Source organism: Vairimorpha necatrix, chromosome 1 (genome assembly GCF_036630325.1).
Source record: "Vairimorpha necatrix chromosome 1, complete sequence".
NCBI lineage: Eukaryota > Fungi > Microsporidia > Nosematidae > Vairimorpha > Vairimorpha necatrix.
In genome coordinates, this window is record NC_088816.1 from 958,556 (window position 1) to 973,477 (window position 14,922).

Below are 14,922 nucleotides of genomic sequence, written 5' to 3' on the forward strand. Positions count from 1 at the left end.
TATATTATTAATTATTATATAAGTTATAAATTATATTATCTCTATTAGATCAATGTAATATTCCTTTTCTTTAGTATTCAATTTATCATAAAAATTATCAAACTTGTTCTTCTTACTAAGTCGCTCGTATAAAGAAAACATGAACATTTTTAAATATTTCAAATCTGTCTGATACGACAAAATTGAACAAACATATTTTAAATATTCCATCTTAGTGTCTCCTATAAATAAAGTAGACCTCTTCTTTAGAATTATAGGATGAAATAACTCATAATCTTCAGATGTAAAATATGACATAAATAATCTCCCCATAGGCATGGCTATACTGGAAAAAGTACTCAATTTTAAATTATCTTTCTCGCTTAAATTATTTCTTAATTTAAAATTTGAGAAATTATTAAAAATATTTACATTTTTATATCTTTGTATATCAAAGATATAAAAAAATCTTAATAATTTATCTAATAAAACAAATAATGCATATCTTCTATCTAATGAATCAATAAATCTTTTAGTAAATATTTCATCTATTAAACTACATAATAAAGTATCAGATTTCTCATAAAATAATATTAAATCTTTTATCTCATCAATACCATTTCCTTTAATATAACTACTAAAAATATTAGCAGTTATAAAAAATAACTTCTTAATATATTTATATTCTTTAAGTGTCTCTGCTGATAATTTATAACCAGATTTACAGAACTTAAAATCTTTGGGTTTAATTCTTGTTTTCTTCATAAATGATTTTAACATCTTAAAATAATAATTTTAAGATTTTAATATATAAAGGAGTAGACTCCTTTATAATTGATCATCATATTTATTATTAATAAAATTGATAATACTGTCGTATTTTGATATGTAAAAATTCACTAATTTGTATAATCTTTCTAATCTAAATTTGTTTTTCTTGTGAATTTGTTTGCTACACAAACAAAACTTCTTTACGACACACTTCGTGTGTCGTCTTAAAATTTTATTAATTTCTTCATTATTAATATTTCTCAATACTGGTGGATTTACAATATTGAAATCTTTTTCAGAGGAATAACTTGAAAAAGATTGCTTTTCATTTTCTGATGATTCGAATATTCTTCTAGACCCGTAATTTGTAGACATTTGTATCGTCAAGTTTTCAGAAATAAATTCTGTATTATTTGAATCTTTAAAATCTAATAACTTGTGACACAATGAATATTTAACAAGATCTGGCTCGGTTTTACTTGTTTCTACTTCATGCGCGGATTTTTTAAATTTTTCTTTTTTATTGTGTGGTTCTAAAAAGCTCCAATCTGTTGTTATTTCTTCATTGATTGATGCTTGCTCGAAATCTTTGACATTTGACGCAATTGAGGCACGTTCGTCTGTGTTTATATTTTGTTCGCTATTAAGTGTGTTTTGCTCGTTGATTGGTGTATCTTCAGTTTTATTATGGAACTCCAATTCGCTCATTGCTGTATATTTCCCATCTTTTATGGTATTTTCATTGAGCAGATCTAATTTGTTTGTTTTTTCATTGAGTATTTCTAATTTGTTCATAGACTCGTTGTTTTGTACATTCTTTTTCAATGTATTAGATTCTTTTTTGGCAACATGCTTCTCTTTTCCTTGTTTCTTAATAGGTTTAGATTTGTTTTCGTCTTTATTATACACTTTTAATTGATAATTAATCTCTTCATCGCTCATATCTCCTTTTTTATTATTTATTTCTTCACTAATGTCCACCTTTGTTTTGTCTGGTGTCGGCGCCACTAAATTGAATTTGTTATTTTCACTTGTTAAATTATTTTTCTGTACTTGCAATTTTCTATATATCTTCTTGTTTAATTTATCTATAAAATTTTTATCTGATGACTCAGTCTCAAATTTAAATGAGAAACTACTGTAAAGTATTAAATTATACTTTCCATCTTTATAATACGCTTCTTTAATCGATTCATATTTGATTATATAACTTTCTTTTTCTAAATAAACATTTACAGTTTCAGGATTCACATAAACAATCGCTTCATTGTAACTTAATTTCTTATAACTTATATTCTTGGCTTGGGCACAAGGAATTATTTTCTTATTTTTGTTATATTTAAACATAAAATCGTCAAGTTTCTTATTTTTTATACTTGAAATAAAATCATCTGTAAACTCGTCAAACATATTAGAAGTCTTGATTTTTAAAACTGGTACTTTCGAGGAGATTGTTTTTAAAAAGTTTTTTTGTTTTTCTACTGAGGTTAAAGTAGAAATAAATTCGCCAACTTTTCTAAGATTGGAAATCTTGGTGGGAGATTTTAATAAAATTTCCACGTCTGATTGATTTGAAATATTCATGCATTAATTTTTTTTTTCTGCTTTTATAATTTTTTGCATGAAAAAAAAAAATAAAATTTTTTTAAAAAGATACAAAATTATTAAATTTATAAATTCTATGTGTTTATTGTATATTATTTGAGTATAATTAGAATTCTAAATAAGCTTTATTTTTTTTTAAATTCTATATGAAAATGAGTAAAAAAAACTGTACTTCAAACTATTAAATAACGGATTATAAAAAATTTACAATGTCTTAATAAAATTAAAACTCATAATTGTAAACTAAATAATTATTTTTATGACATAATTGGTGCATAAACTCCAATTCAAAATTATTAAATTTGCGATTGATCATTACTGTAATTTCGTATTCTGCGATATTTTGTAATATATCGCGCAATATTATACTACCTTCTAAAATTTCAATATAATCTCTAAATTTTTTTAAACTTTGTATGTCTGAAAAAATAAAACTAGAATTTTCTAGATAAATAATTTTCTTCTTTTTAGTGAAAATTGTATTTTTATGTTGTGTAAATATTTTTTCAATTGTTTTCTGATTTTGAAATGATTTGTACATTTAAAGGGTAAAACTAAAAAAAAATTTAATTTCAATTAATTAAATATTTAATTATTTATTAAAAATATTATAAGAAATCGCTGTAAATGTTTTTGCGCACCACAAAACAATTATCGATACTGGAAAAAAAAGATAATCAATCATTTTCTCACAATCAAATCGTATGTGACAAAAATAAGTAAACCAATCTATTGTAATGATCTTTCTATTTTGAAAGTTTTCTATTAGAAAATTAGCACAATCATCTGGATCGTAAACCCTAAAAATGCTTTCTATTGTTTTTGCATATTTAGGCTTTGTTCTATTTTCAATATCGAATCCTCTAGTTTGCATATTTGGTGGACTAAAAAAATGTAAATTGACACCCATGTTTTTTAGCTCTCGGTATGTTGAGTAAAAAAACGAAAGCATTGCGCTCTTGCTGGGACTGTAAGTAGAATATCCCTCAAGAGGAAATGTAGCCAATGTTGAACCAATCATAATAAAATCAAATGGTTTTTTATTCAAACTAATATAATTTTTAAGTATTTTTATCATTCCTAAATAATTAGTACCTTCGCAAAGTTCAAAACTCTTGACTGATGATTTGTTAAGTGAGGCTGGTATTGACAGACCAGTACAATAAAAAATAATATCGTAGTCTGTTAAGACATTTTCAAATGAAGAATCATCAAAAACATCACAATAAAACGCTTTCATATTAGTACATGTATTTATTTCGTCTATTAAATTTTGATCTCTGGACGTTATTGTAACTTTATTAAATCCAATATTAAGCTTATGAGCTAAAGATTCGCCTAGCCCACTTCCTCCGCCTATTATTAATACTTTTTTATTGTATATCTTGGTTCTTTTTGTTTGTTTAGCAAAAATATAATTTAAAATTATGACAATTGGCAAACAACACCATATTAATGTAAGTATCATATAAGGACAAATTATTTGTCGATTATTAACTCATTTGTTTAATAAAGGGGAATTTTGTATTTGACGTTTCATATTAAAAATAAAAAAAATAAAGTAAATAAAAACAAAATGAAAAAGAAATAAATTTCTTATTTAATAATAGCAAACGAGTTCTGCGAAAGATATAGTTTTTATGCATTAAAAACAGTTCTATTTGGATTTCTCCGCAATGAATATTTACTATCAAAAAAAACTTCAATTTTCATTGTTCATCTTTTCGTATCTTTGTGCTACTTATTTACTTTGTTTGGTGGATTTGTTTCTGATATGTATTTGGGCAAATACAAAACTATACTTTATCTCAGTATTGTGTACTTTATTGGTACGTTATTTACGACATATAGCTCATTAATAGTCAAATCTCCTTTTATATTGTTTTGGGGACTAGGATTAATTTCATTAGGCACTGGAGGTATTAAACCATGTGTAGCAGCATTTGGTGGAGATCAAATTGATGGAGTTAATGATCAAAAAAAACGTGAAAAATTCTTCGAATTTTTTTATTTTGCTATTAATTTAGGCAGTATGATTTCATCTTTTCTTGTGCCATTACTTGCAGAATGGTCTTGTTTGGGCAACAAGACATGTTATCCTTTAGCTTTTGGCAGTTCGAGCGTGTTACTTTTGATTTCAATTGCAATATTTATATTAGGATCAAGTCATTATATTAAAATAAAGCCTAACAAAAATAGATTTTTGAAATTAATTGCTGATATCAATGAAGAAAAGGCGGAGGATAACAGTGAAAATATTTCCAATGAAATTCACAGAAACCAGACTAAAGATTTTTCTTATATGAATATTTTGAAGTTATTTATTCCTATAGTGTGTTTCTGGATGCTATACGATCAACAATCATCAACCTGGATCGAGCAAGGATTTAAAATGAGTACAACAGCATCATTCGGCAGTTCAAAATTTAAAATTTTATCTTCTCAAATGCAAACATGGAACTCGATTTTCATTTTATGTTTTATACCATTATTCACCAAGTATTTGTATCCTACGATAGAATATTTTGGTTGGAAACTAACACCTATAAAAAAAATGGGATGCGGAATAATGCTCGCATCACTTAGTTTTTTATCTTCTGCTTATTTAGAACATAAAATTATTGAATATGCCACAAGAAAAGAAACTATCTGCATATTGTGGCAACTACCGCAATATTTACTTTTGACTGCTGGTGAGATTTTATTAAACATGACAGGATTAGAATTCGTATATTCCGAATCTCCAGAATCTTTAAAAACTTTAATTCTGGCAGGATGGTTATTGACAGTAACAGTCGGAAATATTTTTGTTATTTTGTATTCGTTTATAGATTTGGCTAGAATTATAAAACCATCAGAGCCTGAAACTTTTAATTTTTTAGTTTATTCGTTTTTAGGAATATCAGCTTCATTGTATTTGTTTAAGTTTGAATCAAAGTACAAAAAAAATATTAAATAATAAAAAATTTACAATTATTTTTTATTATATTAATTGCAAATCAATGCAATCAAAAACATATTGAGGATCTAATTAATTAATAAGTAAAAATTTCATGAATTTTAATAAAACATGTAAAATTCTATTCTGCATTTTTATTATTTTAAGATCTAATTTGTGTAAAAATTATATTTCTAACATGACGTCTCTATCTCTCCTTCTTCTTTGACAATATTGTTTAACACTTTCCTTATATCGCAATCCCAATAAATCTGGATGTATAATATAAATTAAAACCAAATTCAAAAAATTTAAAATATATGAAAAAACTATTAACACTAGTATAAACTTAAAATTCGAATATGAAGACCAACTATAAGGATACAAAATTGAAAAAATATACATTCCAAATAAAATAATTTCACAAATTATTAATATGCCTAATACTCTAAGTTTAGTACGTGTGCCTCCAGGATTCAAAGATCTATGAAGATATAAATCATTTAAATCTCTACCTACAAAAAAAGCAAAAATTCTTATTCCTATAAAAATTATTAAACTTGTGTATAAAATGCTTATATTTTTGGTAGTGAAAAGTTTTGTGGCGGAAAAGTCATCGTCCAAACTAATAAGCCTTTCTCCAAGAATACCGTAATTGGCCAGTGAAACGAAGTTTATAAAGACGAATAAAGCATTTTTTACCTCTTGAAAAATTCTCATTATTTTTAATTATTGTAATATGGATGAAAAATAAAATTAAATTTGCGAAAACAATATAAATAGTACTTTGTTTGTAAACAAACAAACTTCAAATATTTTCAATAAAATATCTGTACTTATTATGGATTGTAAAATCAATATATTCGTTCGCATTTGAGGCATATTAATTTTTATATGAAAAATCAAGTATTAATTTGCAAATGGGACCTTCGGACCGAAATTCACCTTTTTTTGATGTCTTCAAATTTTCATTTTTTCACCCCAAAAAATGAAATTCCAAAAGTTGAGGAAAAGAGAGATTGAAAAAAAAAAAAACAACAAATAAAAATCTTACAACTTAGCGGTTGTAAAATATGCAATGAAGAGCTTACATCATACACAAAAAATAAGTATGAATATATGAAATGTACAAATAAAATATGTCCACTATAAAAAAAACATATTAATGTTAAAAAGAGACAATATTTAGTCATGTAAAAATTTCTAAAGTGAAATTTGTCGAGGTATTGACCTCTGGTTATCAAAATGTAGTGTGGATACTATTTCATACGTAACCAGAATTGATAAAAAAGTTATATGGAGAATATTGAAAAAAACTAGTGAAGTACTAGTTAAAAAATTCTACCAAAACATTGAATATATTGGAAATCCCGGTGAAACAGTTGAAATGGATGAGTCAAAGATTGGAAAGAATAAATATAATCGTGGACATCCAGTAGGAGGAGTTTGGCTCTTTGGAGTAGTTGAAAGAGATGGCAAAAAACAGTCATATTATTTCAAGTTAGTGATCGTACCATAAGTACGTTAAAATTTCACATTAAAAATAGTGTAAAAGAAGGTAGCAAATTATATTCTGACTGTTGGAAGGGATATACGGGCATTCAAAATGAAGGTTATAGTCACCACACTGTAAACCACTCTAAATTTTTTAAAGATCCCGAGACAGGAATACATACTAATTCTATCGAAGGAACATGGTCTGGTTTAAAACAGCATATACCATACAGATGTAGAACGAGGAAATTAATTAATAGGTATTTAGTGAGGTACATGTTAATAAAAAACTATAATACTCATCCAGTAATAAGTTGCTTAACGTAAATTATGATGAAAAATTAAATATTTAAAACTTTTATTCTTTTTTTGTTTCCTTCCTCAACTTTTGAAATTTCATTTTTTGGGGTGAAAAAATGAAAATTTGAAGACATCAAAAAAAGGTGAATTTCGGTCCGATCAACCGCAAATGTCATAAAATAAATTAGCCTAGTAAATGAAATATTTACATACCAATTTACACAAGAAGCGTTATTATAATTAAATTATGTAGAATGAATATATAAAATATCAATTTATACTTCTTTATTTGTTTTTGAAAAGTTAAAATGTTCTTTGTTATTTTTCAATACTGTAAACCCAACATCATTCTTTAAAGCAGAAACAATGATCAAGTAATCAGGCCGACTTAAATCTACTTTCATTCCCTCCAAGGTCGAAGTTATCAATTCAAATATCCTTTTCCTAGTATCTTGAGGAACGAATCTTTCTTCATACTCAATTTTAAATGTCAAAGATTTGTCAATATCAACCAAGCCCTTCCTCATTACATTTTCATTGTACGTTGTGAATCTATCTAAAGGTACAATTCTATGAACGTATTCTAGTTTTACGCCTCTCTCCTTTAAAATGTAAAATAGTTTTGAAGGTGTAAATGGAGAAGAATTTGAGACATAAAACATGCTTTTATAAGTAAAAAAAAGAGAGAAAAATGATTTTTTTAGAATTCTAATTTCATTTTTTATTTCTTCAGAAACGTTTAAAGTACTGTAGTCTGGTTGAGTTTCTATGGTATCAAAAGATGTGTTTAGTACTGTTTGCAGTTCTTTGAAAGCTTTTTCTTCTTTTCCTTTTTTACAAGATACAAAAAAACCGCTTTTCATGTATTAGGGACATAAAAACGCTGATTATGCTTAAATTTCCCCTAGAAAAAGCGCAATTTGTTTTAAAATTAAAAAATTAAGCTTAAAAAAACCAAGCACTAGCACACAAATTTCTAACCTTTTAAAATATTTATCAAATAAAAATAGTTATTTATTATATAATCATTTGACGGAAGTTAGTTATGTGTTTCATTGTTCTATAGCTGCCGTCATTTCTTTGTTTACACTTAGTTATTCATAATTGTAGATTCTTAAAAGAAATTTCTTATATAATGAAAAAACAACTTAAATAATTTAAACATCAAAGAGTATAATGCTTAGTGATTAAAATGTTACCGATGACTTATTTATTAATTAATACTTGTATAAAGCATATGTTTACTTTGTTTTCCAATATCAAAAATGCATAGCAATTTTTATCTTATTCTTATATCGAACTTAATTTTTAGGACTCGGGAAAAAATTTGAAATCCTTTAAAGGTGAGGGGTCGTTTCTGGCCGAGCTCTTGAAATATCATTAGACATAATGCTATAAGTTTTTTACGTGTATTTATATAGCTTAGAGATCCATGATGATTTAAATCATTTAGCCCTCTGCCTACATTCAGCAAAAAATTTTATACTTGTACACAAAACGCCCATATTTTTAGGGAAATAGTTTTGTAGCAGAAAGGTCATTGTCCAAACCTGAAAGCATTCTCGGCGAGACAGTGGAATTACATGCAGAAAGTGAGCCAGAACAAATATAATTTGGCGCTTTTATGGCATTCGAACAGACACAAAGACTCCCCCTCTTAATAAAAAAAAATATGGAAAAATACTAGAAATGTATTTAAATTGAATAAATTAGATATAAATCAATAAAATAATCATAAAACCCCTCTTAATCGTCTCTTTTAAAAAATACTTTTGCTAAAATAAATTCGATGCGCCAAGTACCTATTTCATTATGCTTAATTCAATGTTTTTTTGGCAGTTCAGATGTTGCCTCAACTAAACGTTCTCGATGTTGTTGGTATGAGCTTCATCTGGAGATTTGAACCCGATAGAGTTGTTTACAGCCTTATGCTCAAAACAAAAAATTCGTGTCACGCCTGGATAACTTGGATGTCGTCAATGAAAAATTGAACCTATACCTATTTTACATTCCAAGGTCTCTGTTAAACACTCGACAGTCCTATTCTCCACTCTTGTAATGTAAAAATGAAGATATGAACAGCTTCTACTATGCCCAATATTCAAACTGTTTCAAGAATTGATTAGTCGGAACTTGTTGAATATCCTATTTTCATCTACTACAAATAACGGACACATCGACTTTGAATTCAACCTAATCCATCAACAACTAGACTTTTAGACCATCTATTTTTAAATAAACTTTCTTGAACGATTTTTTTTGCATCAGCAATTGTCGATGATGAAACTTTTGATTTTGCTCTAAAAAATAGCTACTTCTACATAAAATTAAAAATATGCATTCTCAGTTGTTATTTAAAGTCTTGCTTCCTTTGATAACTGTCACTTTTGCCCTGCACTTATAGTTTATACAACTGTATACTACTCTTTTAATCCATATCTAATTAAAAATAATCAACTTTATAACTTCACTGCATTTAAAACATATTTTGTGTTCATTAAACACATACAACTCGATTAATGAGTCTAAACAATCGCTATTATTGTAAAAAGGCCTCTGTATTGGTTTGAGTTTTACTTTCGTGCTTTTCAATGGTATTCGATAAGAAATTTCAATGTCAAAATTTTTCATTTTTAGGGGGTCGAAATTTTTTTTCAAAAAACACGATCTAATACCAAAAAGCGTCGATAATTCTTTGATGAATCCACCTAACCTACATAGTTAGATTGTTTTAATGCATGTAGTTTATTATGTTTACACGGGGATGGTTAAGGGTTGCCGCGAGAGCCCTTGTAGAATTTGTGGATCCACTGGTTTCTTTGGTATTATGCATTTCTATTGTATTTAAGATTTCTTAAATACTTTTAATATCAGATCAATTTATATAAAACTCCTGTTTCAGCCTTTAAATTAGTGTAGAATAACTTCAGGTAACAATCATGAACAATTTTATGCCATAGATATCGAAAGTGATTAGAGAAACAAAGTTTATGAAGACAAATAAAGCCTTTTTACCTATTAAGAATACTATTATATTTGAAATTGCTGAAATATGTATTAAAAATGTATCTTATTGGCCGAGAACATAATAAAAAATACTTTGTTTGTTAATAAACAAACTCTAAATATTTACTATAAAAAGGCTGCATGAATTATGCATATCGAAAATCAAAATATTTATTTGCATTGGAAGCATATAAATTGTAAGTGAAAAAAATTTGCGTATTGATTTGGATATGTCAGATCATCATATTACCCAGTGAATAAAGCATCAATATACCAATTTAAACACGAAAAAGAGATTATAAAATTCATAAGAAAAGATATAATTGAAAATGATACTATTAATGCAAAAAATATTAATTTAAGCTTGTTTATTATATTTTGACGAAGGAATCATCACTTACGTTCTTTGGCAATACTGTAAACCCGACATGATCATCTATCGCAGAAACAATGATCCAGTAATTAGGGTCTTTTAAATCCACTCTCATTCCCTCCAATGTCAAAGTTATCAGATCAATTATCTTTTTTTTAATATTATGAGTCACAAAATGTTCTTTATAGTCAATAGCATATGTTAATGACCTGTCAATTTTTGCCAAGTCTTCCCTTATAGAATCTTCATTGTACGTTGTGAATCTATTCAAAGGTAAAATTCTATCAATATATTTAAATTTTAGTTTTTTATTTAATAACCAGTTAATTAGAAATGTAGACGATTTATAAGAAGTATTTTCAAGGTAAATTATGCCTTCATGGTCGAAAAATAGAGTAAAAAATAATATTTCCAAATGTTTATTTATAAAATTTTGTTCTTCAGTAGAGTTTGAAACACCACAAAAGCTTATTCCCTTTATGGGATACAAAGATCCACGCAGTGCTGTTTGTAATTCTTTAACAGCTTTTCCTTCCTTTCCATTTTTGCAAGATACAAAAAATCCACCCGTCATTAATAAGGGTATAAAAAATTTTATCAAGATAAATAGATTATTAGTTAATTGTCTATTTTGTTTAGATATTTGTAGCACAGATTGTTCCAGTGTCGCTCATGGGATTCAGCTCTTCACAGATTATGTTTTTGTAGAATTATTTTCGTAAAAATTTTACTAAAAAGATTTAAAAAATTCATCAGAAAGATCAATATTCACATTTCTTAGTTTTTATTTCTAAAAAGCAAATTTACAATAGACTTTTCAGATTTAGAAATTTTGATTTAATAAGACCAATTTATAAAATTTCTGATTTTTCTTACCCCCAAAATGGATCTCAAATATGGTAAAGAATATAGTTGGGACATAATTACTAAATTCTTTGAACAGAAAGGCCTTGTAGGTCAACAAATTGATTCTTTTGATCAATTTGTCAAGACTAAAATGCAAGAAGTAATTGACGAATCTCCCACGATCACCGTTCAAACTACTCTCTCTGCTGGTAATGAGTCAAGGAGAAAAATAACTCTAAAATTTGGCCAAATTTATGTCTCTAAGCCTCCTTCTTATACAGAGGCAGATGGTACGACAATTACGCTTACGCCAAATGAGGCCAGACTCAGAGATATAAATTATTTATCGCAGTTGTACATAGACGTCACTAAAGAGACTGAAAGTGAAAGCGGCATGGTCGATCAGCATAAATATTCAAGAATACCTTTCGGAAGTCTACCAATTATGGTCAAGTCTTCATATTGTTCGACATACAAATTGACAGACGAAGAGTTGATTAAAATTGGGGAATGTGAATATGACGTAGGAGGATATTTTATCATTAATGGATCTGAGAAAGTTATTATTGCTCAAGAGAGAATGGCGACTAATACGATTTATGTTTTTAAGAAATCTCAACCCGCGTCATATTCTCATTATGCAGAAATAAGGTCAGTACCAGAAAAGGGCGCCAAAAATCCAAGTGCAGTTTCTTTGAAATTATGTAAAAATCCAAATGTCATTAGAGTTTCAATTCCGTACTCTAAACAAGAAATTCCTCTTTTTATAATTTACAGAGCTCTTGGTTTTCTTAGTGACAAGGAAATTACAGACCACATCGTCACTTCTAATGATGAAGAAATGTTTGATATTTTAAAAGATAGCATTTTAGAATCTACTGTAGTACAAGACCAAAATGTAGCTTTGGATTATATTGGGAAGAGATCTGCTCCTGTTGGATCTTCTAGAGAAAAAAGAATAAATTTTGCCAGAGATTTGCTGGCCAAGGAATTATTGCCTCATATCGGGACACAAGAATTTAATGAGACAAAAAAGGCGTATTTCTTAGGCTACATGGTCCAGAAGCTTCTTATGGTAGCATTAGGAAGAAAGAAGGAAGATGATAGAGATCATTATGGGAAAAAGAGAATGGACTTGGCTGGTCCTTTACTGGCTTCTTTGTTCAGATCTTTGTATAAGAAATTGTGTTCTGAGACTGCCAAGCACATGCAGAAATGTCTAGAAGGAGGCAGAGATTTCAATATTGCCCTAGGATTAAAAGCGAGTACAATAGCTCAAGGCTTCAGATATGCCATAGCAACTGGTAATTGGGGAGATCAAGCTCAGGCCATGCAGTCCAAGGCGGGAGTGGCCCAAGTTCTGAATAGATACAATTTTGTCTCTACGTTGAGTCATCTAAGGAGAGTCAACACACCAATAGAAAAAGAGGGCAAATTGGCCAAGCCCCGTCAGTTACACAATACGCATTGGGGGATGATTTGTCCCGCCGAGACCCCAGAGGGCCAAGCCTGTGGGCTTGTGAAGAATCTTTCTCTGATGGCTTACATTTCCGTGGGCTCGTCTTCTGAGCCAATTATTGAATTTCTAGAAGAATGTGGCCTAGAGAGTCTTGAAGAGCTTTCTCATTTTCAGTTACAAAATTCTACTAAAATTTTTGTAAATGGTGTCTGGGTTGGAATTCACGAAGATCCAGAATATTTGATAAATTCCTTGAGATTATTAAGGAGATCTTTAGAAATTGATAAAGAAGTGAGTATTGTGAGAGACATAAGAGAAAGAGAAATTAGAATTCAGTCTGATTCAGGGCGACCATGTCGCCCTTTATTTGTAGTAAAGAATAATAAGTTGTGCATAGATGAAGCGTATTCTAATAAAGAAGAAATTAAGAGATGCACTTGGAATGAATTCATAGAAAATGGACTTATTGAGTTTTTAGATGTAGAAGAAGAAGAAGTTTCAATGATAGCCATGTCTCCAGATCAACTTAATGAAAACAGATTTAATACCAAAGATTTAAGATATAATAATAATATCCGCAAGGATCGAAGTAAAGACGTTGATTTCGATAATAATAGTACTAGTTTGAATTACACACATTGTGAAATCCATCCTGCTACTATTTTGGGGATTTGTGCCTCTGTTATTCCTTTCCCTGATCATAATCAGAGTCCTCGTAATACTTACCAGAGTGCTATGGTCAAACAAGCCATGGGAGTCTTTGCTACTAATTTCATGCTTAGAATGGACACGCTGAGTAATATTCTCTATTATCCTCAGAAACCACTGGTCACTACTAAAAGTATGGAATATATGAAATTCAAAGAACTTCCTCCTGGTCAGAATGCCATAGTGGCTATAGCTTCGTATACGGGGTACAATCAAGAAGACAGTATAATAATGAATCAAAGCGCCATAGACAGAGGCCTCTTTAGGAGCTTCTTCTATAGAACTTATACTGATCAAGAAAATACAACCCGACCAGGAGCCCACGAGGAATTCTGTAAACCAAACAGGAGTGAAGTTCTTAGGATGAGAAATCTGAATTATTCCAAATTAGACGAGGATGGGATTATTCCCATAGGAGTCAGAGTGACTGGAGATGATGTGTTAATAGGAAAAGTAAGTCCAATTCTAGACCCAGAAAGAAGTACTAAGGCGAACCCAGTGTACTTGAAAAAAGACAGTAGTACAAGTATGAGGAGGACTGAGAATGGATTTGTAGACAGTGTAATAGTCACAAATAAGGACGGGTATAAATTCGCGAAAGTGAAAGTGAGGACTAGTCGAATTCCACAAATGGGCGACAAGTTTGCGTCTCGTCATGCCCAGAAGGGGACCATGGGAATAAGTTTGAGACAGGAAGACATGCCTTTTACATCTGAAGGAATAGTCCCGGATATCATTATTAATCCTCATGCTATACCAAGTAGAATGACTATAGGCCACTTAATAGAGTGTCTGTTGGGGAAGACATGTGCTTTGACTGGGGAAGAAGGAGACGCCACCCCTTTCAATGGAGTGACAGTGGACAGCATAAGCCAGAAACTGAAAGAGTTTAATTATCAACAAAGGGGATTCGAAGTCATGTACAATGGAATGACAGGGCATAAACTCAGGGCTCAAATCTTTATAGGCCCGACTTATTACCAAAGGCTTAAGCACATGGTCGAGGACAAAATCCACGCCCGGGCGAAGGGGCCGCTTCAAATTCTGACTCGTCAGCCTGTAGAAGGCCGATCGAGGGACGGAGGCCTGAGATTCGGGGAAATGGAGCGTGACTGCATAATTTCCCATGGTGCTTCTGCGTTTCTTAAAGAGAGACTGATGGATGTCAGTGATCCGTACAAATGTTCAGTGTGCGATGAATGTGGACTTATAGCTATTGATACTAAGAGATATAAAGAGTGTAAAGGATGTCATAATAGGACTAATATAAAAATGGTAGAAATACCTTATGCGTTTAAATTATTAATACAAGAATTAATGGCCATGAATATAGCACCCAGAATAAGAGCCGAATAAAATTAGTTAAACTAATAAATTTAGTGTTTTATCTATTAAAATAATATTTAATTTAGTTAACTAATAAATTTAGTGTTTTATCTAGTA

At 29.3% G+C, this 14,922-nt stretch overlaps 9 protein-coding genes across 9 annotated transcripts; 2 read left to right on the forward strand and 7 right to left on the reverse strand.

The window, feature by feature from the left end:
* Nucleotides 1-30: 30 nt before the first annotated feature.
* VNE69_01157 (uncharacterized protein) lies at nt 31-759 on the reverse strand (the record flags this gene model as incomplete). Its single annotated transcript, XM_065472291.1, has 1 exon — nt 31-759. One exon carries the CDS (start codon nt 757-759, stop codon nt 31-33), a length of 729 nt encoding a protein of 242 aa, XP_065328363.1.
* A 48-nt stretch (nt 760-807) lies between these two features.
* VNE69_01158 (uncharacterized protein) lies at nt 808-2,334 on the reverse strand (the record flags this gene model as incomplete). The annotated part of the gene is made up of 1 exon (XM_065472292.1): nt 808-2,334. The coding sequence occupies one exon, from the start codon at nt 2,332-2,334 to the stop codon at nt 808-810; it is 1,527 nt and encodes a 508-aa protein (XP_065328364.1).
* Nucleotides 2,335-2,578: 244 nt separating this feature from the next.
* VNE69_01159 (uncharacterized protein) lies at nt 2,579-2,896 on the reverse strand (the record flags this gene model as incomplete). The annotated part of the gene is made up of 1 exon (XM_065472293.1): nt 2,579-2,896. The coding sequence occupies one exon, from the start codon at nt 2,894-2,896 to the stop codon at nt 2,579-2,581; it is 318 nt and encodes a 105-aa protein (XP_065328365.1).
* A 51-nt stretch (nt 2,897-2,947) lies between these two features.
* VNE69_01160 (3-ketodihydrosphingosine reductase) lies at nt 2,948-3,823 on the reverse strand (the record flags this gene model as incomplete). Its single annotated transcript, XM_065472294.1, has 1 exon — nt 2,948-3,823. The coding sequence occupies one exon, from the start codon at nt 3,821-3,823 to the stop codon at nt 2,948-2,950; it is 876 nt and encodes a 291-aa protein (XP_065328366.1).
* A 306-nt stretch (nt 3,824-4,129) lies between these two features.
* VNE69_01161 (solute carrier family 15 member) lies at nt 4,130-5,314 on the forward strand (the record flags this gene model as incomplete). The annotated part of the gene is made up of 1 exon (XM_065472295.1): nt 4,130-5,314. One exon carries the CDS (start codon nt 4,130-4,132, stop codon nt 5,312-5,314), a length of 1,185 nt encoding a protein of 394 aa, XP_065328367.1.
* Nucleotides 5,315-5,479: 165 nt separating this feature from the next.
* VNE69_01162 (uncharacterized protein) lies at nt 5,480-6,013 on the reverse strand (the record flags this gene model as incomplete). Its single annotated transcript, XM_065472296.1, has 1 exon — nt 5,480-6,013. One exon carries the CDS (start codon nt 6,011-6,013, stop codon nt 5,480-5,482), a length of 534 nt encoding a protein of 177 aa, XP_065328368.1.
* Nucleotides 6,014-7,362: 1,349 nt separating this feature from the next.
* VNE69_01163 (putative tRNA acetlytransferase) lies at nt 7,363-7,950 on the reverse strand (the record flags this gene model as incomplete). The annotated part of the gene is made up of 1 exon (XM_065472297.1): nt 7,363-7,950. One exon carries the CDS (start codon nt 7,948-7,950, stop codon nt 7,363-7,365), a length of 588 nt encoding a protein of 195 aa, XP_065328369.1.
* A 2,514-nt stretch (nt 7,951-10,464) lies between these two features.
* VNE69_01164 (putative tRNA acetlytransferase) lies at nt 10,465-11,040 on the reverse strand (the record flags this gene model as incomplete). Its single annotated transcript, XM_065472298.1, has 1 exon — nt 10,465-11,040. One exon carries the CDS (start codon nt 11,038-11,040, stop codon nt 10,465-10,467), a length of 576 nt encoding a protein of 191 aa, XP_065328370.1.
* A 309-nt stretch (nt 11,041-11,349) lies between these two features.
* VNE69_01165 (DNA-directed RNA polymerase II subunit RPB2) lies at nt 11,350-14,835 on the forward strand (the record flags this gene model as incomplete). The annotated part of the gene is made up of 1 exon (XM_065472299.1): nt 11,350-14,835. The coding sequence occupies one exon, from the start codon at nt 11,350-11,352 to the stop codon at nt 14,833-14,835; it is 3,486 nt and encodes a 1,161-aa protein (XP_065328371.1).
* Between the last annotated feature and the right edge of the window lie 87 nt (nt 14,836-14,922).